Source organism: Mesoplodon densirostris, chromosome 1, assembly GCF_025265405.1.
Source record: "Mesoplodon densirostris isolate mMesDen1 chromosome 1, mMesDen1 primary haplotype, whole genome shotgun sequence".
NCBI lineage: Eukaryota > Metazoa > Chordata > Mammalia > Artiodactyla > Ziphiidae > Mesoplodon > Mesoplodon densirostris.
In genome coordinates, this window is record NC_082661.1 from 114,231,417 (window position 1) to 114,255,691 (window position 24,275).

Here is a 24,275-nt window from a genome sequence, read left to right on the forward strand (position 1 = left end):
TCCAATACTTGTACAAATCTGGGGAACAGTTAATAAGCACCTTCAATGGTTTCCACAGTTTAAGAATTTATCATTTACAAAATTTTAGAATGAGTCTAGTAAAATGAATAAGATAGTTATAAACATTATACAAAGTCATGACAAAACATTTGATATAGAGGGCTCAATATGGAAAGATAAATATAAAATTAAGCTAATTTATGGGGTTGGGCTATATAAAAGACCCATGTGTTCCCCAAACCTTGTGATTCTTGGGGATATATGTGCCTCTCAAAACAAACTCCAATTATTCAAGGAAAGGCTCTCTTGATTCAGGTCTCATGTACTGCAGAAAAGGGGGTGGGAGGGGCTGAGTGTCCTGAGGTTTGCAGATAAGAAGACGGGTCTCTTCCTTAAGGAGAAAAACAGGCATATTCTTCCATGTCAAGTGTATAAGTGTTCTCTGGCAAGGACATACCATTTTTTTCTTTGGCGTTATTTAAGAGTTTTTCTCATTGCTATTGTTAAACCCCCTCCTCCACCCTTTCTCTTGGGTTTTCCATTCCTGCTCTTGGTCAATCTCTTTGAGATACTTCTGAGTCTTCTCTACTCCCTTACCCTGATCTTTATTGACTCAAATTCCTTATTCTCAGCTTTCAATCCAAAATTTCTATCATTTTAGGACTCTGGGAAGCAGTTGACAAAAAAAAAAAAACAAAAAAAAAATCCACTAGCTATATATAGTCAGGAGAGGTTTTCTAAACAAACTATAGAAACATACACATGAAATGTGGCAATGGTCCTTTTAATTACACCAATGAGCAATAAATGGTCTGGATCACTAGTATAAATATTCAGTTTGGCCCTCCTGGATTGTGATTTTGCATGAGAATACAGCCAGCAAGGGCCATGGATAGAGGGAGAAACAAAGGAGAAGAAAGCTTATGGTTGATTGTAGATTGGATCTCATGGGTGGAGGCCAGAGGTGAGGGACTATAGGGGGTGTCATCACTGGTACCAGCCCCAGCCTGTGTCTCAGATGGGTCTCCATTAGGAGGCTGGACACAGGTGCCAGCAGTGGGGCTGTGCTGCCCCAGAGACCAGATGCTAGGATCCAAGTGCTCTGGTAATCTTTGGTATAATTTAAGGCACATCAATAGAATCCCCATCCTCAAACATCTGACTCTACACATTGAAATTCCTACTACTGGACACTCCTTTGATTTGAGCCTTTGACTACCAAAGACTACTGCTGAAATGCCAATATTTTATCTGGGAGAGGCTGCTCAGTATCATCCACCAAATATCCATGTATCCTTCGGACAGGGTGGGTTTTGACCAAAAAGCAGGGCTTGCTCTCTATAATGTGGGCCTTGGGCAGGATGCAGGTGGTACAGAACTCAGGGGTTAAAAGCCAGGAGTATAAAGAGGGAAATCAGAGCACCAAGATGAAAGTGTGGGAGGGCTAACTCCCTCCTTTGCTCACAGCCTTGCCTAGACAATCCTGGCTGGTGTGTTCAGCAGCTGACGGGATGATGGGTATCTCAGAGTGAGGCTGAGCTCGTAAGGCCACAGGGAAGGGGCAGTTCAGGCCTGGGGAGGTTCTGCTCACCACTGGGGTGTTAAGGCTGGGGAAAGTTTCCAGCACCAGGATGGGGCATATAATCCTCACTCAGGGCTGTATAAGCTTGTCTGAGGGTTGGGGTCAGGGAGGTTTTCTGTCTTTGCATAGGAGTAGAGGCTTTCCCATTCCAGAAGTGCAGGGCATATGTTTTGGGGAACAGTGAGGGCAATGCTGCTGGGGCTCAGGCTGGGTTGGCCCTGGACCTGGTGGCCACTTAGCCACCAGGTCAGACAGTTTTCAGTCTGGACCCTTTCAAGTAGGGTCTTGCTGTGAAATACTTTAGAGAGGGAACGAGGCACTCTTGTCTTCATTTCCGCTCGATACAGTCAACGCCCAGGGTATTGTCAGGGCAACGGCAGGTCCTGCTTCCTGGGGTGGCCAAGCAGAGGTGGGTGCAGCCACCATTGTTCACTGAGCAGTAGTTGTGACCTGGAAAAGGCAGAAATCAGCTCAACAGCTAAGAGACTGGCCTCCATACTAGACCCCCTTTTGGTCTCTGGGAGGCCAAGCTTGTGGGGGCTCCTGGGGAACAGGGAAGGCTGCACAGGGCACTCAGCTCAGCTTATCTATCGGCTGTTTCCTCATCATTAAGGATTTGCCAGATGTGCAAAAACCTTGATTCCTGATCTGGGAGCTATGCAGATTTACCATTGAAGCTATTAAACAGATCTCAGGGAGGGTTTTCCAGCTCTGATCAGAACATGGAGTTGGAATTTTAAAGCACAATGTACTCTTTATCTAGCTGGGCCACTTGACTGGGGGACAGGAGGGAAACCAGGAAGGAGGCTGGGTTAGGGGAGAGAATTTGGAGAGGCAGCCTAACACAGACTCAAGCCAGGCTGCATAGCTCATCCCCGGTTCTGCCATCGTGAGCACCATAAGTGACTGTGTGACTCTGGGCAAGTGCCTTCAGTTTCCTTATGTATAAGGTGAGCATAATAATAGTACCTACCTCGTAGGGTTGCTACAAGGATTAAGTGAACTAGTGGATACAAAGCACTTAGTATGCTAAGTGACTTAATATATATGATGTACCTAGCTCACAGTAAGTATCACATCCATGTTTGCCTGGTAATTATTATTATTATGAATTATTGTTGTTGCTGTCAGGCCAAATGGATGGATTTTAAAGCAGCAGAGATCCTAACACTGATGTTCCTCCTTGGAACCTGAAGACCGCATACTTTTAGACCCAGCCCAAGAGTCGATACTTTTCCTCACCCTTATCCTCTATCCACTTCATTCCTTAACATTTTCTATTGATTCATCTTGGCTCACCTACTCAATAATGAAGACCCTTGACGGAAGGGACTGCCATGTGATAAGGGCTATGATAGGCCACACAGGTAGCAGCCAGAGTGTGGGCTCTGAGCCCCAGAGTGCTCCCAGCCCCCTGACCAGTTACAGCACAGGTGAGTTACCTTCGGGACACTGAGACAGGGCGGTGGTGATGCCATATAGCCGGGTCTGTTTGTGGGGATGGAAGGAATCCGTCTCTCTGGAAATAGCAAGATCCACAGCGACCACGGAATTCCTACAGAGCACCAAAAGATGGGAGGTTAAAATACATCTAATGTCTTGAACTTTTCTCTAGGGGGCAGCCTCTTTTGTTGTTTGGGGGATAAGTTGGAGGCCATAAACAGATTCACTGGCCTTGCTTCCTAGCCATCCCTCCCTCCTCCTGGGATGAGACAAGCGTGCAGTTGGGGGGCTTCTTAAAAAAAAAAAAAAAAAAAAAAAAAAAAAAAGGACAAAGGTCAGCTACCTCTTCCCTCCAGCTCTAAATTCCAAGCTGGGAAATCGACTTTCTATACAGATGCCCTTGCCACATCTGCTTGCTTGGTTTAACCCCACCTTCCTGCAGGAAGAGCTGGTCAAGAAGGGGCTTTGGGAATACTGCAGTTTAAGAATTAAAATAAAATAGGGGCATGGAGCCCACCAGCCAAGTGACCGAAGTCAGCTCCTGGGGAGAGAACAGACATGCTCGGGAAGTCCAAGTCTGCACTTGAAGATGCCCATCAAGGAGCATCCAGATGATACATGGCATCCCCTGCTTCCCTAGAAGCCCTGCCTCCCACTCCTCGCCCTCCTCTCTGACAGCCAAAGGGCGAGGCAGAGGGGACACCTCTGGAGGCGGGAGGGTCAAGCCAAGAGGCCACTTAGGAAGGGAGTGGCCTCCAGAGAGGGCAGCAGGGCAGGCCCCCCGGCCCCCACGCTCCAGCTGCTGACGTACGTCTTCCAGTCTGTGTAATACAGATTCTTCCCGAAGCTTGTAACAGCAAAAGGATACTGGAGCCCTTCAAGAACCTTGCGTCTGCTGGGCTGATCGGGCTTCAGGCATTCGGCCTGATGGGTGCCTGTGTGGGGCAAACACAAATCGTCCATTGTTCATACAAGAAATGGCCCCTTTGTGTCCAAAAACGAGAGTAATGAGGGCAAGGGTGAGAGTGAGCGTTACAGGCTCATATCCTAGAGAACACAAGACTTGCTCTTCTAAACTGGAAAGTTGTCTGTTCATCCTCCCTGGCCCCTCATTGATCAATAACCCCTCCATCCAGTACCCATACCTGGTTCTGATGGGGAGACAGAAGCTGGAGCAGAGGAAGAGCACCCCGTTTCACCAAAATTCCCGGGGACTTAGGAACGATGCCATCTTCCAGCTGCTGCTCAAGCCCCTCCTCCTTGAAGCCTCTCCAAACCTCCCCTCCCTGCATTCAGAGCCCTTAGAATTGCCAAGCTGCACAGCCTCGCATCAATACCCGCATCATGACCAACTTAAGGCTTGGGCTTTCACTTAACTGTGCACGCTTTACTCCCTGCATCCCCCGTGGCACCTGACAGTGTCTAGAACAAAGCAGGAACACAAGAGAGACTTGATGGATGAATGACATTCCTCCCCGACTGAGCATCCTGCCCACATCCCTCGCCTGAAGGACACCCCAAATCTGCCCGGGCAGGAGCACACATCAGGGCTGTATTACTTTATCTTCCTTGGCCTCAAGTCCTGCCTAAGCCCTTGGGGACAAGCGGGAGCTACAAGAATGTTAAGTTGTGACTTGCTTAATAGGTATCAGGATGAGGACAGGCTCTGGGGTCAGCAAACTTTTTCTTAAAGGGCCAGTTAGTAACTAGTTTAGGTTTTGTGAGCCAAGAGGCAAAAACCCAGGACATTATATAAGCATTTATATAACCTTTTATTTATTTATTTTACAGTATCAATCTATTTTATTAATGTAAACAAATATTTTACTGAAAATGTCAAGGTTTAGTTTGTCCCCAGTCTGAAAGGTGGAGTATTTATATCAAATTATTTGGTCTTTGGGAGGAGACTTGACTGTACTGAAAATGAATATGACTAGGCTGAATGTGTGATTTGTACTACATTTCTGAGATGTTCAGATTCTTGCATGTGAAATATAAAATGAGCCTCAGCAGGAGTGTAAGACTAATAAATTTGAGCTAACTAGTTTGTTTGCAAAAAAGTCTATGGATTAAAAAAAATTTTAGATAGCTCTAATGCCAACTGAATTAAGTTGTCATTGTCTTAAATCTGAAACTCTGAAGCATCCTATAATAAGACATTTTGCATTACCACTTAAGCTTGCCTAAATAGTCTTATAAAAATGCAAGTTAAAATACACAGTGTTTTGGAGGCCTTGGTGACATCGTATTATGGCGTAGTACTCAGTTAGAAATGACTATGCAGATTATACACTCAGTAAAAATGGGTAGAGTCTAGAGCACACGATGGCATTGGTAACTGCAGGCAGGCCCATCAAACTTTGCTACCATCTTTTAAAGCATTGTACACAACAAGTACTATTGGATGTGGAGGAATGAGTCACCTTCTTTATATCTTTGAAAGTTCTTTTCCCTTTATTTGGCCCTTATCTTCCTATGTAAGGTGGGAACTTGCCATGGAGGCTTCCCTGTTTTCCAAGAGGCAAAGAGAATGCATGATCCTGGGCTGCTTCTTTAAGGCTCTTCACTGGGGCTTCTTAAAATGCTTGAGGGAAATGAGTGGAGGGATCGATAGCGCATGGTTGATGGAAGATGCTGATAATTTTGTTGGTGGCAAATAGGAAGCTGAAGCTCCAGCTACATTTTTCTCTCTCCAAACTCCAGAACTCCACACTCCAGAGGCCCTCCTTTCCACGTGCTGTATATAACCTTTTAAAATGTAACATTTAAAAATGTGAAAACTGGGGCTTCCCTGGTGGTGCCGTGGTTAAGAATCTGGCTGCCAATGCAGGGGACACGGGTTCGAGCCCTGGTCTGGGAAGATCCCACATGCTGAGGAGCAACTAAGCCTGTGCGCCACAACTACTGAGCCTGTGCTCTAGAGCCCATAGCCACAACTACTGAAGCCACAACTACCGAAGCCCGCGCGCCTAGAGCCCGTGCTCTGCAACAAGAGAAGCCACCTCAATGAGAAGGCCACGCACCACAGCGAAGAGTAGCCCCTACTCGCCACAACTAGAGAAAACCTGTGCACAGCAATGAAGACCCAACACAGCCAAAAATAAAAACAAATAAATAAATAAATTTTTTTAAAATGTGAAAACCGTTTATAGCTCCTGGGTTATACCAAGGAGGTTGGATTTGTCCCAAGGCTATAGTTTGCTGACCCCTGACCTGGAAGATTAAGAGCTCTCCCTAGACTGTGTCAAGCCTAGAGAAACAATAAATTTCAGAGCAAAGATATGCAGCTATTGTTTGTGCAGGAAAAAAGCAGTTATCTTATGTTCTCTTCCCCATAACAGATAATCTTGATAGTATAGGGGGTAACAATAATTGTTTGGTAAAAAACAAGGCACTGTTCCAACCCCAGGAGTCAGGCCTGGGGCTTTCCATCACCTGCATCCACCCAGCAGAGTTGAGATGAGTAGGCATCAAAGGTCAGCCCGTTGGGCAAACCCAGGTCATCCTGCACAAGGATCCTCCGGTTTGTGCCATCCATGTAGGAAGTTTCAATTTTGGGGCTATCTCTGTTCCAGTCTGTCCAATAAAGATTCCTGGAGGAGGAAAAGGAGGAGAAAGAGGAAGAAAAATATGAAGATGCATGAGAAAAAGTTCACTTAGAAAACACTTAAGACTCACAGACTTGGAGAATGAACTTATGGTTACCAGAGGGGAAGGGTTGTGGGGAGAGATAGCTAGGGAGTTTGGGATTGACATGTACACACTACTGGTGGCGCAGTGGTTAAGAATCCGCCTGCCAATGCAGGGGACACGGGTTCGAGCCCTGGTCCTGGAGGGTCCCACATGCCACAGAGCAACTAAGCCCGTGCGCCACAACTACTGAGCCTGCACTCTAGAGCCCACGAGCCACAACTACTGAGACTGCGCTCTAGAGCCCATGAGCCACAACTACTGAGCCTGCATGCCACAACTACTGAAGCCCAGGTGCCTAGAGCCCATGCTCTGCAACAAGAGAAGCCACTGCAACGAGAAGCCTGCGCACCACAACAAAGAATAGCCCCCGCTTGATGCAACTAGAGAAAGCCTGCGTGCAGCAATGAAAACGCAACGCGGCCCAAAAATTAATTAATTAATTAATTAATTTAAAAACAATGGATAACCAATAAGACCTACTATATGGCAGAGGGAACTCTGTTCAATATTATGTAACAACCTAAATGGGAAAAGAATTTGAAAAAGAATAGATACATGTATATGTATAACTGAATCACTTTGCTGTACACCTGAAACTGACACAACACTGTAAATCAACTCGACTCTAATATAAAATAAAGTTAAAAAAATAACAAAATAAAAAAAAAATTAAAAAAAAACTTTAAAAGAGGGGAACTCTTTGGCGGTCCAGGGGTTAGGACTCTGCGCTTTCACTGCTGAGGGCCTGGGTTCCATCTCTGGTCGGGAAACTAAGATCCTGCAAGTTGCAAGGTGCGGCCAAAAAAAATTAAAATAAAATTTAAAAAATAAAGTTCATTATGGAAAAAAAAACACTTAAAAAGAACCCACGGTGAAGACATTAGCAGACACTGAGACACAGAATGGCTAAAAAGGATCTGCAGGCGTCAAGACATATTTTCCTTTGCAAAGACCCTTGGATTTGGCTCTTCACTTGAATCTTTCTGTTACTCACGACTTCACTCCCCTTAAACATAAGTTACATATTATATCTCAGTAAAACTGTTTAAAAAAAACCCAGAACACCATAACTGACATAAACACATGGGAATAATTCCCATATGCTGTCACCATACAGGAAGGCACAGCAGACCCAGGGGATGAAGCCCAGAAGCAAGGCTGGCAGAGGCAGTGGTCAAGGCACCTGCTGTCAGGCAGGTGGCTGAGTGGCCACAGAACAAGAGGTGTGGTCTCAAAGGGAAAGAGTCAAAGCGTCAAGGAGACACGGGCCTGGTGTGTAAGATGTAGAGCTTGCAGTAAGGGAAAGGGAGAAAAAGCACTGATACACTGACAAAACCCATAGGGAGGGACTCCAAGGTGTTCATGCTGGGTTGGCCCCCAGGGGGACATTTATGCTACCTTGATACTCTTCTGGGGTCAATACAAGTCAGGTGTTGATTCACATTCAACCCAAGTGGAAATATCCAATTTCTGAGCTGTCAACTTACAAAGGCTCTTGGTAAAAATTGGAAAGTGGAACACGGTATCAAGTCCATGATCACACGTAAACATACTGCCATTTCACCATGGATATCTGTAAGCCACCGACTGTAGACTCACTCATCCTACACTCATTCATTTCAGGAGAGCAATGCTGGAGTTACAGCTTAACATTTGAGAAAATCCAAAAGGGCAGATGCAAATAGAAGAGATGCACACACAGATTTACGCAAAGATACCCTCTCACGGAATCCGTTACGATGCCTCTGGGATTCACCAAATCAGTCTCAAACAGCACCCGGCGTTGGGTCCCATCCAGCTTTGCAACTTCTATCCGATCCAGGTGAGAATCCGTCCAGAAGATGTTGCGGCCAAGATGGTCAAGAGCAATGCCTTCTGGGCTTCCAAGATCTAGAAGCAAACACCAAACATGGGCTTCCAAGATCTAGAAGCAAACACCAAACACTCCTGATTTTTTTTAAAGCAAGTAAGATGAGGTTTTTCTGATTACTCAGTGCTATTTCACCTGGCATCTAATCCTTGCACTTTGAAAAAACAAATGGGAGTGTTAAATGCTTGTTGTTTAAGATAAGTAACACTTAGTGACAAACTGAAAAATGCTACTCATTCCCTCGATGGACATCCACCCTGTGCACTACATTGGGAGCCAGGCCCATAAAGATGCTGAAGCTGTGGCCCTGCCTTCAAGAAGAAGCCCACAGCCAATCACAGTTCAGACTGAGTTTCAGGTTCTGTGGGAACATGAAGGAGGGACACTGGACTCAGCGTGGGGAGACCAGGGAAGGATTCCTGGGGGAGATAACACCTCCTAAAGCTGGCTCCTGCAGAAACAATAGGACTTTGTCAGGCAAAGATCCTGGATAAAGGTTTTCCAGGTAGTGGGACCAGCACATAGGTCTAAAGGAAGAATAGACATGGCCTGAAGTAAACCGTATGTCATTTTGCGTGGCTGGAGACCCCGAGGGTGGAGGGTGGCCAGAGATGAAGTTAGCATGCCCGTGTTAATGAGCTTAGAGCTTATCCCTTATCCCTTATGCAAAGGGGAGGCACAGGAAGATCTGAAGGTGGGAACAGGACAGATTTACCTTATTCATCAATGGGGAAAAAAGGTCATTTCAGAGAAATAATATATGTAAGAAATCACAGCTGTTATTACTTTTATACAAGTATTAGGATTACAAAGATGGGATATCAGGAATTGTGAATAGCACCCAGAAGTCCTACTAGGCTATAAGCAACTGATTTCCAAGCCAGGGGTTGCCACAGCCTAAGCTGACTGCAGTGGGAACCTTCAGCACCCACCTAACCCAATCAGGAGTTCAAGATTGCAATGGTTTCCTGACTAGAACTACAATCAAGTTAAAAGCTAAAACCCCACCAGGGTTTTACTGGTGTCATCTGGGATTCTTTCCCCTCTGCTGATTATAGAATCGAAGGTCATTTAGTACAGCTGGAAGTGGAAACAGGAAGGGGGAGAGCCTAGGATGGAGCTCCCTGCCCCAGGGGCCTGGTACGAGGAAACCAACCCAGCACTGTTTTTTTTTTCTTCTTTCTTTCTTTCTTTGGTTGTATTGGGTCTTATTTGTGGCAGGCGGGCTCCTTAGTTGCGGCTCGCTGGCTTCTTAGTTGTGGCAGGTGCAGCATTGTGTTCTTTCATCAATAGAGAAGCAATCCCAACCTTCAGCCCCCTCCGTATCGGCTTTCACTAGACCCCTAATACAATCATGACTGTGAATGCTGGCAATGTCTAAGCCCCCTCAAAGGACCCCCACCAGAGGAAGTTATTAAGAATTAAAAACAGCAGTTTCTAATTTTAAACAAGTTCTTTATTGTTCTAACCAAAAGTAAAGATTTATAAAGTATTAAAATATTGTCCATGTCCCTGGAGGCAAAGGGATGGTGAGATTGAACTCCAAAGGCCCCTTTCAACTTTCAGACAATATCAGAAGAAATCATTCTGAGGTATATTTGGAATGAGTACATCCTGTCTGAGAGGCATGAGCTATTCAGACACACACAGAACAGTGGGACCAGGGAAGGCTGTTCAATGAGCGTCTCTTTACGAGTTCCAGGAAGGAACTGTGTCATGTTGTCTCTTTATAAACAGCCCTGATCTTGACGTCAAACCCAAGAGCAACCATACCTCCTTCCCCAACCAGGAAAATACTTCTTTATGGGATAAGGAGCCAAAGGAAAGGCCTGGAAAACCTCATCCTTTGCTGTGAGTCAGGGCAAGATGGGAAGATGTCAGGGCAATATATTCCACACTGATTATGTTGAAAGGAAACAGATGACGATACTTATCAAAGATATTTGGCTAGGACTTTTAACTCAAGGAAAGACAGAGAAAGCTAGGATTCAGACGTTATGAAATTAAGAAGAAAAAGAAAAGATACACACTGCCATTTTCACTCACTAGGAATGTACCAACACATACCATGATGAAGATGTAAGTGGAAGTTTCTTTCTCTCTTTTTGAAATTAAAAAAAAAATGTATCCCTAGGGATCTTTCTTCTACAAAGATCACATTCTGATTTAATTCTGTGTTTTCACAGTGGGCTTTTGTCTGGAATGTTTCTTACTGGGCTTAAAGCTTTCTTGGATGATTATCAGTTCCAAAAGCAACAGGAAATAGCAAACGATGACCTACTCCCCTCTTCCACTGGGTTTTGAAGTCAAATCACAGATAATAGCAACAACATTTTTAACAGTGATAAGATGCAAAAAGGCATTTTCAAACTTCTGTTCATTAAAGCAAGCCATGAAAACTAGCAGACATTATTTAAATAGCATACTGGATTCCAGAAAAGGATTTGAGGTCTATGTCCAAAGTCAGACATATTTAACTCAACCTCAGTTTAATTCTTGCTACATCATCTCTTCTGAAGGAGCCAAGGAAGGAAAAACATGCCCCAGGGGCTACTCCACAGGCACAGGGACCCTTCCAGAGTACCAATTTCTAGGGCAATGTTAAATTGGAAATTAGAAAATCTACACTTGGCCCCAAGTAAAAAGAAATACCAAAGAGGCTCATATATTTTAAGGATGTATCTCTGATTTGAGTGTTCTGCAGAGGAAACAAGATGATTTTACACAGCAAATATCATCGGCATGACAATGTCTTTTGATTGAAAATATCTGCAAGTCAGCTGATGAGTCACAGACTTAGTAATGTGTAATATTTGACCTTTTCAGTACAGGAGAATTTTTAGAGGCCCGTGGATTTTTGTCATAATGGACTTGAATCTTGATAAAACATATCTACCTAAAATAGCCTTGACTTGTTGAAGGTAGGCATTAACATAATAGAGTCCTTGGCTTAAATCAGCATCCATAAGTTAAGGAATTGAGGTTAAAGGTTGAGGGGTAAGCTGTGCCCAAGTGCCATGTGCTTTATCATCAGTGATGCAACAAAAACAGAAATGTCTGTAAGAGTTCAGCCTGATTTTCTGTACTCTTCTGGCAATCTGAGCAAGGTCCAGTGGGGGTGAGGTAGAAGAGAGGAGACCCACCGCACCATGAGATTACAGGTTGAAGTGACAACCCTTCAACTGGAAAACTGTCTTGGGAATAGACTCACTTCTCAGGGACAATATTTGCCAATATGCTTGTGATCCTCCCATCTTTACGATTTATCTGCTTATTGCCTGATGGACCACCCGCCCTGGGGCAGACAGTCTGAGAATCAGTTCTAGGCTCAGCAGCCAGAGGGTGAAATGTATATCCAAACTGGATGGTTGAGTTTGGCCTTTATTATTGCTTAAAACTGGCTACAGAAGTTTTCAGAGACAGGCATGGACACTTACCCTGTTTTAATTTTATTCTCCTTAGGCTAGCAAGAAATCCCAGCTAAGATGTTCATGATTTAGTGATGAGTCCTCAGAGGACTCTCCAGAGAAGGCTGGAATGGGCGATGTTTGAGGTTGAGAACCCAGCCCCTCTCAGATTACCATATCCTGTAAACAATCATACACCGCAGCCCTCCGCTCTCTCCCAAGAGCCACGTGGGCTGCTAGAAGCAAAACCGAAAAGGAAGACTGACATTTGCTTGCCCACCTTGTCGAATGATGGTGCTTGGCTCTCCACCATGCAGACTGGCTCTCCCAATGGAAGGCTGACTGATGTCGGTCCAGTAAACCATCTTGTCCACACAGTCGAAGGCCAGTCCAATGATGACTTTATCCTGGAAGTGCAGACCAGTGGTGAGAGTGGTCCACCTACTAGTGAATGATGATGGTGGGACTCTTTCCTGTGCTTAGAGGCATTTAGATACGTTTTGAAATGAATTGTCTTCAAGTCTTTGTCTTTTTTTTTTTTTTGGCTGTGCCACGCAGCATACAAGATCTTAGTTCCCCGACTAGGGATCAAACCCATGCCCCCTGCAGAGGAAGTGTGGAGTCCTAACCACTGGACCACCAGGGAAGTCCCTCTTTTGTCCATTTAAAAAATTAAATTATTGAGTTGAAGGAGTTCTTTATATATTTCAGATAAAAATCTGTTGTCATACACATATATATATATGTATGTATATGTATATTTTTTCTCAGTAAACAGCACTTTTTCATTTTCTTAATGATGTTTTTGGAGAGCAAAATTTTAAATTTGTATTAAGTGCAATTTTATTTTTCTTTATGGCTAATGCTTTTTGTATATCATCTAAGAAATCTTTGCCCAACTGAAAATCATAAAAATTAAATAAAAGACATAAATATTGGAAAGGAAGAGGTAAAATCACTCTATTTTAAGACTATGATTATTTATGTAGAAATTCCTGGGAAATCTATAGTAATATTTTAACTAAAAATTGAATCTAGCAAAGTTGCAGCATCCAAGGTCAAAGTAAAATTGTATTTCTACATACCAGCAAAAAGTAGAATTTTAAAATAATAATGTTTATAATAGCAGCAAAATATTTAAGAATAAGTATTTTTAAATGTACAAGATTCTATACTGAATACTATAAAACATTGTAGAGTGAAATTAAAGAAGACCCAAATAAATGAAGAGATGTTAGTTTAATGGATCATAAGATTTAATATTGCTAAGATATCCTAAATAGAGTTTAGGATATCCCTAAATAGAGTTAAAGATCCAGTGTTATCCATATCAAAATCCCAGCAGGCTTTTCTTTTCTTTTCTTTCCTTTCCTTTCCTTTCCTTTTCTTTTCTTTTTGGTAGAAACTTATAAGCTTACTCTAAAATGTATATGGAAATGCAAAGTGAGGTCCTGGGGACCATAGAAGTGTAAGACCAGGATGCTCTTTTACTGGGAGAATCTGGGTTATCAGCAGACACTTGCCCTCCAAAAGTCATGTCATAAGGGAACAGAGATCCTTACCATACACCATATACAAAAATTAGCTCAAAACGAAGCGAAAGTCTAAATGTAAGAGCTAAAAATACAAAACTCTTAGAAGAAAACATAGTTGAAAGCCTCATTACATTGGATTTGGCAATAATTTCTTGGATATGACATCAAAAGCAAAAATAGATAAATTGGATCTTATCAAAATTAAAAACTTTTGTTCAGTAAAAGACACAATCAACAAAATGAAAAGGCAACCAACCCATGGAAGGTGATAAAATATTTGCAAATCATGTAACTGATAAGGGGTTGATAGAGTATATAAAGAACTCCTACAACTCAGTAACAATAAGAACAAAACAACCCAATTACAAAATGGGCAAAGGATATGAACAGACATTTTTCCAAAGATATATAAATTGTCCATAAGTATATGACAAGATGTTAACATCACTAATCATTAGAGAAATGCAAATCAAAACCACAATGAGATACCACTTTACACATATTAGGATGGCTACAATTAAAAAACAGAAAATAATAAGTGTTGACAAAGTAGAAGGGAAATTGGAAACTTTGTGCTCTGGTGGTGGGAATGCAAAATGGTGCAGTGCTAAGGAAAACCGTATAGTGGTTCCTCAAAAAATTAAAAATAGAATTACCATGTAATTCCAGGTCTTGTTTATATACAAAAGAAGTGAAAGCAAGGACTTGAACAGATGTTTGTAAATCCATGTACATAGCAACACTATTCACAATAGCCAAAAGGTGGAAGCAGCCCAAGTTCTCCACTGATGGATGAATGGATAAACAAAATGTGATACATCCATATAATGGAATATAATTCAGCCTTAAAAAGGAAGGAAATTCTGACACATGCTACAACATGGATGAAATTTGAAGATATTATAGTAAATAAAGTAAACCAGTTACGAAAGGGCAAATACTGTATGATTCCACTTATAGGAGGTCCCTAGAACAGGCAAATTCATAGAGATAGAAAGTAGAAGGGGATGCAAAGGGATGGCAGGGGAGGAGGGAGTTATTATTGAATGGATCCAGAGTTTTAGTTTGGGATGATGAAAAAGGTTCCGGAGATAGATGGTGCTGATGGTTGTACTTAATGCCACAGTGGCATTAGCTACAGTTAAAATAGCTAAATGGTAAAGATAGATAGATAGATAGATACATACATACATACATACATACATAGAAGGACAGACAGATAGATGATACATAGATAGGAAGGACACAGTGAATATTTATAATGTTGTTTCAGCACTCTCCCTCCACTGATCCCATCTCAATTTCCTGCTTTTCATAGCCTCATTTGGCATTTAAGCCTCTCCCCTTGGTCTTGGGGGAAAACGACTTTCACACGGAGTTTAACCCACTCCCACTACCCGGGAGTGTGTGCTAGTGGATAGAGGAAGAATGATGATTACCCCTTGAGGGATTTGTGCTTCAGTGAGGCAACAGGAAATCACAAAGATCACTTACACATTTGTTCAGCAAATATTTTTCAAGGGCCAAGCACTGTTTGGGATCTGCAAATACCCCTGTGAAACAAACACCTCCATGAAATAGATGGACAATTCCTGATCTTGCTGTGCTTATATTCTTGGTGGGAAGAGATACATCAGACATAGAACATGTACCCTGATATACAATGTTTCGAGTAGTGCTGGGTGCCTGATGAAAGACAAAGCAGGGTAGGTGGAGGCTGCAGTCTGGATAGGGCAGCCAGGACAGGTTTCTCTAAGAGCTGATGTGCCAGCAGAAATTCAAATGACATGCGGCAGTGAACCATGCAAGTGTCTGGAATGAGAGAACTCCAGGCAAGGGGACAGCAAGTGCAAAGGCCCTGAGGTGGGAGTGTGCATGGTGAGTTGAGGACCAGCTAGAAGGCCAGAAGGCTGAAGCCGGTGAGTGAGGGGGCAGTGGTAGGGAATGGGGTGGGAGAGGTAGCCGGATGCCATGGAAAGAACTGGATTTTTTTCTGGGTGAAGGGAACCCATCAGAGGGTTTTGTGTTGGGGAAGAACATGAATCCAATCACGGCTGCTTTGCAGGAGGCTTTTGAAAAGCATTTTTACTATGGATGGACCTAGAGATTATCATCTCTAGTAAGTTAGTAAGTCAGAAAGCGAAAGACAAATACCATATGATATCATTTATATGTGGAATCTAAAATATGACACAAATGAGCTTATCTATGAAACAGAAACAGACTCACAGACAGAGAACAGACATGTGATTGCCAACGGGGATGTGATGGGGTGAAGGAATGAGAGTTTGGGATGAGCAGACACAAACAAGTACATGGATAAACAAAAAGGATAAACAACAATGGATAAACAAGGTCCTACTGTAGAGCACAGGGAACTATATTCAATATCCTATGATAAAACATAATGGAAAAGAACGTGAAAAAGAATGTGTATATATATATATGTATAACTGAATCAGTGCTGTAGAGCAGAAATTAACACAATGTTGTAAATCAACTATACTTCAATAACATAAATTTTTTAAAAAAGAAGCATTTTTATTTTGCAGACTTTTTTTGATCATGTTTCCTCCCTGGTCAAAAAGAAGAGGGGGTATGGCGGTGTGCAGAGATCCATGCAGGAAGAGAAAATAGGGCAGGTGGGAAAGACAGGGGAATAGGGAAAGGAAGATGAGAAGAAAGTAACATTTCTACCTGGAATCTTTACGCAGGCTCTGCAACCAGCACTGAGGGGTAATGAGGATTCCTGCTGGACTTTTTTTTTTTTTTTTTTCTTTTTGCGGTATGCGGGCCTCTCACTGTTGTGGCCTCTCCCGTTGCGGAGCACAGGCTCCGGACGCGCAGGCCCAGCGGCCATGGCTCACGGGCCCAGCCGCTCCGCGGCATATGGGATCCTCCCAGACCGGGGCACGAACCCGTATCCCCTGCATCGGCAGGCGGACTCTCAACCACTGCGCCACCAGGGAGGCCCCCTGCTGGACTTTTATCTCTAAGAGCTGGTAGCCCACTCGCTGCTACTTCTTCACTCCTTAGAGGACCCTGACGGCCCCCACTGCCCTGGCAACGCTGAGTCCACAGCCAGAAGCCTCCACCAGGTCTCAGGTTTGGTTTCCAGGCAGGAGGTCAGGATCCCAGACAGAAAAGCTCCTCAAAAGTGTCTGACCTCTAACTAATGGACAAAAATTCCCCGACTCACAAAATGCATCTTTGAAGCTTTGGAAAGCTCTGGTGACTTACTGCCTCTGGGCAGACAGGCGCATCTTGAGCTGAGCGGCTGCCGAAAGATGAGTCACGTTGCTAATTTAGCAGGGATGGCAACATCAAACCTGGCAGATGCTCGCAGACAAGAGAGCAAACTCACATGCCGCGCCCACCTGAGGGGTCAGATAGCAAAGGGGTCTCTCTGGAAGGCCTCCTGTTTCTGCTCCCACCCTCGAGCCTCACGGGGGTGCTTAGGAATACAGTGGCCCCATTTAGAGGTGGACACCCAGGGTCACACAGAATGAAGAGGTCCTGGGTCCAGGGGTCCAGCCCTGGTCCCTGGGCTGACTGCACCCTGCTCGTTGCTCCAGGCCACTGAAGCAGAAACTGTCACCAAGTGCCATCGGCCAGCACTCACCGGGGCATGAAGCAGCGCCTTGGCTTCTGTCTTGGTCATGGTGTTTCCCTCCAGGGGGAGGTGCTCTATCTTCCCGGTCTGGGCGAAGAGTAGGTGGGTCCCAGGTGGCAGGGGGATCACGGCGGTAGGAACTGAGGGTCCGTGGTGAACCGGGGGAGCCACTGTACTCAGACCTGGGTGGTGGGAGATGGCAATGAGTAAGGCCCGCGTGCAGTAGGAATGCACAAACGCACGCGTGTGGGCGTGTGCACCGACTCACACACATACACCCACACCGGGTCACGTCACCTTCATGGCACCACAAACTGCACCGTCACAAGTGCACATTTAATATCCGAAAGCTCAAGGAGCAGAAAGACTTCAGTCAATCAAAGGGCATTTGTGATGAAGATGATGCAGGGCCAGAGTTTAACATCAAAGGTCGATTGGAAAAAAACAATGGCTCAGTTTCCCCCTTAATGGAACTAACCTGGCTATCGGTGCCCTGCTCTGCACACGGGCTGCAGCAGTGAACAAAAACAACGCAACAGCAGCAACCCTGAAACCCTGGCCACAGGGAGCTCACACCCCAGCAGGAAGCTGCTGAGTATTTTCATGCTCGAGGAGACCATCTGAGTGGACTAGCCCCACTCACCCCATCCCACAGGGGTGGGAGGGTCTCAGATGCCACAAACGGGAACACAGGCCTTCTGGGCTTTCCAGAACAAAATGATGGGCAGGGCTAATCCTCCCTCAGACTCGGCCTTGCCTCCTATCTGCTGACCTGGTGACCCAGCACAGCTCCTGGCTCACCTGACCAGAGAACGTCCCAGGAGGGGACAGGCAGCCTGTACTGCGGGTAAGGAACATGCAGTGGCTGTCGGGAAACCTGGGCCCCAGACCTGGCCCTGACACTCGCTGTGTGGACACGTCGTGGACCTTCCTGGGCTCGTTTCCTGCTCTCTGAAGTGAGAGAACGGGACCAGGTCATCACCGAGCTCATTTTCAGTTCTTTTCTCTTGTCCATCTTGCCTGTTTTACCCAATCAATGATATAAACCAATCTGGTGGACCTTTTTAATATCTCTGGAATCTATCCCTCCAAACTCACTGCCAGCACCTCAGGTCAGACCCTCGCCGTTTCTCACCTGGATTAATTAGAAATACTGCAATTAATTAATTGCACCCGCCTCCCCACAACCAGGGCCTCACTCCTCCCTTTCAGCTCTTCTAAAACTGAAACCTGGTCACATCAGCACCTGCTTGAAACCCTTCCTGGGCTCCCTCAGGACCAATCCAGACCCCTCAGCGGGGCACCTGATGTCCTTACCTCCATTCTGCTCCCCTCCCACAGTACTCAGACCCCTGGGGGTTTCTTTCCTGCCTCTCCGCCTGTTCCTGCTGCCTGGACCATGGGTCTCCTCAACCCCTACTCCCCAGCGCAGCTGGCCCTGTTCCAAACCTTGGTTCTCACAATACTGCTCTGCAAAGCGTTCCTGGGCTAGCCCACGACCCCCCAAGCCACTGTGCTTCCTGGTCCACCTACTCTCTCTTAAGGTTCCTTTCCCTACCCTGCACCTGTTTACCTGTCCTCTGAGGTTCTGGGGCTGGCACTGGGGCTTCCCTCTGTGGGCTGCCAGCACTGACCACACCAATCTGACACTCAGTTAATGCTGGCTGGCTGGCGTAATGAAGTTTGTGAGTGATCACTTCTCACTCTTTTTTTTGGCCTCCCTTCGCAGCATGTGGGATCTTAGTTCCCCGACCAGGGATTGAACCCATGCCTCCCTGTACTGGAAGCGCGGAGTCTTAACCACTGGACCGCTGGGAAGTCCCTGTGAGTGATCACTGCCTACTCAGCAGCCTCTTAGCAGCTTTGCGAAACTATCTGGTAGGGGATCAGTTTATGATTATTAGCTAAATGGAGAATGGAGAGGCAAGGATTGATTGTATTAGATTTTGGTAATTTGTGACAATTACCATTTTCTATGCCTGTGACAGAATTTTAGAGCTGAGAAGCATCCTAGAGATTATTTTGCTTGAATCCGATGTTGAGGCCGAGGATGCTGAGACTCAGGCAAGTATCTGTCCAGTGTCACACAGCCTGGCCCCCAGCTCAGCGCCTTCCCACCGTCATGGACTGTCACAGAACTATCTTGCAGAAACCTTTGCGGCTGTTTGCTCCTGGCATTCTAAATGGACCGAGTACCTAAAAGTCCAGGAGCAACTGTGAAAGAGGCAAGTGTACCAGGCGGAGAACAGTTCCACACCTGAGTAAGCCCCTCCATGCCTGGGGAGGGGCTCCAGTTGGTCTCTCCCATCCCTGCGCTGTGTGCCAGCCGCTGGAATGCTGGGCCACCCACTGCAAGGTTTACTCGGGGACCCCTGAGCACACACCACCCTCTCTGCTACCAGTTGCAGCCTCAATGCAGCGGGTCCTGCCCATCATTTGCACAGAACAGGTTTGCACAAAACAAGAAGAGGAAAGGGTAAGAGGGAGGAGAGGGAAAGTGGGGAGAGAGATGGTGAGGGTGGGCAAGTGATGGGGAGATGGAAAAGGGGGCTACAGAGGGGAGAAAGGGAGGGAGGGACGGGCTTCGAGCCAGTGGTGCAGGTCAGGATTTAGGGCAGGCAGAAAGTGCCAACTGCACCTTTGGCAAGGGTCCCCGGCAAGGGTCCCCAGCGATGCTTGCAGGTGCTGAGACCTCCTGTCTCCAGCACTGTCCTCTGACTTACACGGTGGCCTCATCCCGGGTGTGGTCCTGGTGCCCTCCACCTCGCGGCCGTCGCGGTCCACACACCAGCAGTAGCCAGTGCTGCCGTGGCACTGGGTGGGCGCGTAGTGTCCGTGTTCATCACACTCGGGAACAAACAGTCCCGGAGGCCGGGGACGCTGGGGGTCCACCGCCCCGAGGATGTGTTCTCGTTCATGCTGGCATCGGGTTTTCTCCACTTCTATGAAAGAGGCGAGCAAAAGGAGGGTCATCAGCTCAAGTGCCCATATCCAACTCAGAACCTCAGGAGCTGCCTGTTCACTACTGAGTTTCGTTTCATTAACTTAAAAAATTTTTTAATTTATTTTTATTGAAGTATAGTTGATTTACAATGTTATATTAGTTTCAGGTGTACAACATAGTGATTCAGAATTTTTATAGCTTATACTCCATTTCAAGTTATTATAAAATATTGGCTATACTCCCTATGCTGTACAATATATCCTTATAGCTTATTTAAAATTTTTTTTTTTTTTTTTTTTTGCGGTACGCGGGCCTCTCACCGCCGCGGCCCCTCCTGCTGCGGAGCACAGGCTCCGGACGCACAGGCCCAGCAGCCACGGCCCACGGGCCCAGCCGCTCCGTGGCATGTGGGATCTTCCCAGACCGGAGCACGAACCCACATCCCCCGCATCGGCAAGCGGACCCCCAACCACTGCGCCACCAGGGAAGCCCTAAGATTTTTTATTTTTAATTTTTTTGGCTGCACCACGCGGCATGTGGGATCTTAGTTCCCCGACCAGATATCGAAGCCGCGGCCCCTGCAGTGGAAGCTCAGAGTCTTAACCACTGGGACTGCCAGGGAAGTCCCAGTACTTTGTCCTTTTTTGTGTCTGAATAATATACTATTGCATGGCTACACCACATTTTGTTTATCCATTCATCACTCGATGGACACCACTGACATTTGTTTTAAGAAATTTTAAGTGTTTCTTAAATTTGTCCTCTTTATCATCACCAGCTTCTTGATTACCCACACTGAGTCTGGGTCAAAGATTTGGGGGACCAAAGACCACAGGGCACATTTACCAATATTTGTATGTTTCCTTTTTTTGTTTGTTTGTTTTGTTTTTTTGCGGTACGTGGGCCTCCCACTGCTGTGGCTTCTCCCGTTGCGGAGCACAGGCTCCGGACGCGCAGGCTCAGCGGCCATGGCTCACGGGCCCAGCCGCTCCACGGCATGTGGGATCCTCCCGGACCGGGGCACGAACCCGTGTCCCCTGCATCGGCAGGCGGACTCTCAACCACTGCACCACCAGGGAAGCCCTGTATGTTTCCTTTTAATTACGTGCTAGTGTTTGGCATGAAACATGGCCTTTTGACTGTGTAACTCAGAAGATCCCAAGGCTGGGAAATACTGCTCCATCTTTGGGAAATTGCTGATGAGAAGCTATGAACTGGAGTAAACTCCCATGTTTATAGAGTTGTAAGTGGCAGAGTTGCAGCTGCTTCCACGCTGGCTAGACTCCAGCCACCACAGCATCCAGCCAGGCCAGCGCTGCCGTCACCTCTGCTGCATCCGCCACCCAAAGCGACGCCCGGACACTGCCAAGAGCCACACTTCAGCCAAACTGAACCACGTCTGCTGCCCCTCTCCTGCAGGCCTTTCCATGTGCCATTCATTGTGTGACTCCCCGCACCCCACCTCCTGGCCGGTGAATCCTTCAAGAATCAGCTCAGGCATGTGCTTCTCAGGCCCTCCAAGAGCTCCCAGGATGCTCTGGACTCACCCGCCCTGTAACTCTCATCACACTGATGCTGAGACTCTAAGGCTGTTCCTGGTCTGTCTCCCTGAGCAGATTCTAGCCTCTGAGAAGGTAATGAGGGACTGCATCCCCTTAATCTTGACTTAGGAAGCCCCTCCTGGGCTGGAGTGGGGATGGACATGGGAATAAACCCCAGGCCCTGCCCTCAAGGAGCTCCCAGTCTGGAGGGAAGGGAACAAGCAAACACACAGTAACAATCCCATGAGTCAGTGCCTTGACAGAGGAGCCCAGGACACAGCACATACACACAAGAGGTCCTCTCTGTAGGGCTTGGAGAGCAAAGGCATGCTGGAGTGGGTTTTTTTGATCTTTACTGGAAGATTGTGGTTATATCATCAAGGGCAGGGCTCCACTGACTTTTCCTGCTAAGGAGTAGAGAATAATTATTTTGGGTTGTGTGGGCCATATGGTCTGTGTCACAACTCAACTCTGTGGATGTGGCACGCAAGCATCCAAGTTTAATACATATTGTAAATGAATGAGTGCCAATAAAACTTTATTTACAAACAGTGGGCCAGGTTTGGCCTGTGGGTCTGTAGCTGTCAACCCCTGCTCTAGGGCATTGCTAGTTATGTTAGGGAGAAATCTTATATAAATACTCTCATTAATATATTACTGTGTTCATAATATATATATTGTAATAATAGAGTATATAATAAGATATTACCTCTTTCACAGAATTTCGTGTCTGAAAAATGTTTTTGATCCTCAGTTCCACCACTTGTGGCCCTGTCAGCAATGCTGGTTGACCAGCGATGGCAGGAGTAACTAATCCCACAGTATGATTTGAGGCGTGAGTAGAATATGATGAGACAATGTGAACGGCTGGAATTTTAAGTCTTGCACTCCAGCATCCCTCTGTGACTGTATCCACACCAGATGACAGAAGGAAAACAAGTCTGTGGGCCACAGATAATTTCAGGGAGTGAGTTACGCTAACGTGCGTGTGTCACCATTACCATAACACGTTCAGGGAGCAGGGGGAGCCCTAGGCGCTGGGCATGTGGGTGCAGAGGGCCCGGGGCTGGGCTAGGAATCCAGAGACCCGGGTTCTAGCGTTCATCTGTGACTGTATCACACAGGAGATCCTCTCTGTAGGCCTTGGAGAGCAAAAGCGTCCTGGAGTGCTTTTTCTGGTATTTCCTGGAAGCTTGTGGTTATACAATCAAGGGCCGGGCTCCACTGACTTTTCCTGCTGATGGGGCAGAGAATAAATAGTTCTGCTTATGTGGGCCATACGGTCTGTGTCACAACTCAGCGCTGTGGATGTGGCATGAAAGCATCCAAGTTTAATACATATAGTAAATGAATGACAGTGTGTTCATCCGCGACTGTTATCTACACCAGGCCTTCACAGTGCGTTCGGTGATGTGCTGCCAGTTCTCACGTCAGCCTGCTGGACATGGCTGGCCCCTCAATGAGAAACAGCGAGCCTGCCAGAAAAGTGTGTGTTGAACCTGGGAGGGGAAACTGGGTCTGCTTTCTCTTTTGTCCCAGAGGCTAATATAAAAAACAAAAAACAAAAGCAAAACGCCCTACTGTATAGCAAAGGGAACTATATACAATAGCCCGTGATAAACCATAATGGAAAAGAATATAAAAAAGAATGTATATATGTGTGTAACTGAGCCACTTTGCTGCACAGCAGAAATCAACACAACATGGTAAATCAACTACACTTCGATTAAAAAAATAAAATTAAAAACAACAACAACAAAACGTATTTGATGTAGGAAGAGCCAAACAAAGATACAAATAGGCCATCTGGTTGATGATAAAAATGTTGGTTTTCTTCACTCTTGGATGTAGGGCTTGTTTACTTCCTCAGTATCTTACATTTGTACAGGGCTTTAGTTTCTGTACAAGCTGTCTCTGCTCACACATCGTTCACTTAATTCTCACTATAATCCTATGCAACAGGCAACTACGGTTTTGATGTCAAATGAGAGAACGGAAGCTCAGATTGGCTTCCCCAGGCCACAGCACTAGCGAGTGGCTCAGCTCAAGCTAGAACCCGGGTCTCTGGATTCCTAGCCCAGCCCCGGGCCCTCTGCACCCACATGCCCGGTGCCTAAGACACCCCCCACACACTGAATGTGTTATGTCAACGGTGACACACACAAGTTAGCTTAACACACTCCTCAAAATTGTCTGTGGCCCACAGACTTGTTTCCCTTCCATCAACATATGTATAGGGTGCCGCCTTTCCAACTAGAAAACAGGCTTGGTATTCTGTGTACTGTCAACCAAATCAAACTTTTAAGGGAGGAAGGGGTACCTCCCTTGTACATGGCTGACAGTTTTGGGTTAGCCAATACACAAAATCTCAAGTGATCTAGAGTTTCCAGTGGAGCTGTATCTCAACTGTATCTTAAGTGCTATATCTTGAACTTATATTAAGGTGGGGGAGACCTCAGTTGTGACTCAGGAAACAGAATTTCAAGTGTGTGTTTTTTTTGTTTTTTGCTTTTTGGCCGTGCTGCGTGGCTTGTGGGATCTCAGTTCCCCGACCAGGGATTGAACCTGCGCCCTCGGCAGTGAAAGCACCGAGTCCTAACCGCTGGCCCGCCAGGGAATTCCCCAAGTGTGATTATGGAAAGCTGTG

At 45.8% G+C, this 24,275-nt stretch overlaps 1 protein-coding gene across 3 annotated transcripts in view; it reads right to left on the reverse strand.

The window, feature by feature from the left end:
• Nucleotides 1–768: 768 nt before the first annotated feature.
• The window catches only part of NID1 (nidogen 1), a 94,309-nt gene continuing 70,802 nt past the window's right edge, over nucleotides 769–24,275 (reverse strand). For 2 of the 3 annotated variants that reach the window (XM_060108138.1, XM_060108145.1), the window contains exons 13-20: nucleotides 19,867–20,085; nucleotides 17,153–17,325; nucleotides 12,276–12,402; nucleotides 8,437–8,608; nucleotides 6,461–6,618; nucleotides 3,837–3,960; nucleotides 3,025–3,137; nucleotides 769–2,032 (exon numbers count right to left, since the gene is read on the reverse strand). In XM_060108138.1, coding sequence (XP_059964121.1) covers nucleotides 1,911–2,032; nucleotides 3,025–3,137; nucleotides 3,837–3,960; nucleotides 6,461–6,618; nucleotides 8,437–8,608; nucleotides 12,276–12,402; nucleotides 17,153–17,325; nucleotides 19,867–20,085 — 1,208 coding nt within the window. In that variant the 3' untranslated portion in view covers nucleotides 769–1,910. Of the gene's footprint in view, nucleotides 2,033–3,024; nucleotides 3,138–3,836; nucleotides 3,961–6,460; nucleotides 6,619–8,436; nucleotides 8,643–12,275; nucleotides 12,403–17,152; nucleotides 17,326–19,866; nucleotides 20,086–24,275 lie in introns of those variants that run through there. The other variant, XM_060108153.1, reaches the window with a different exon arrangement.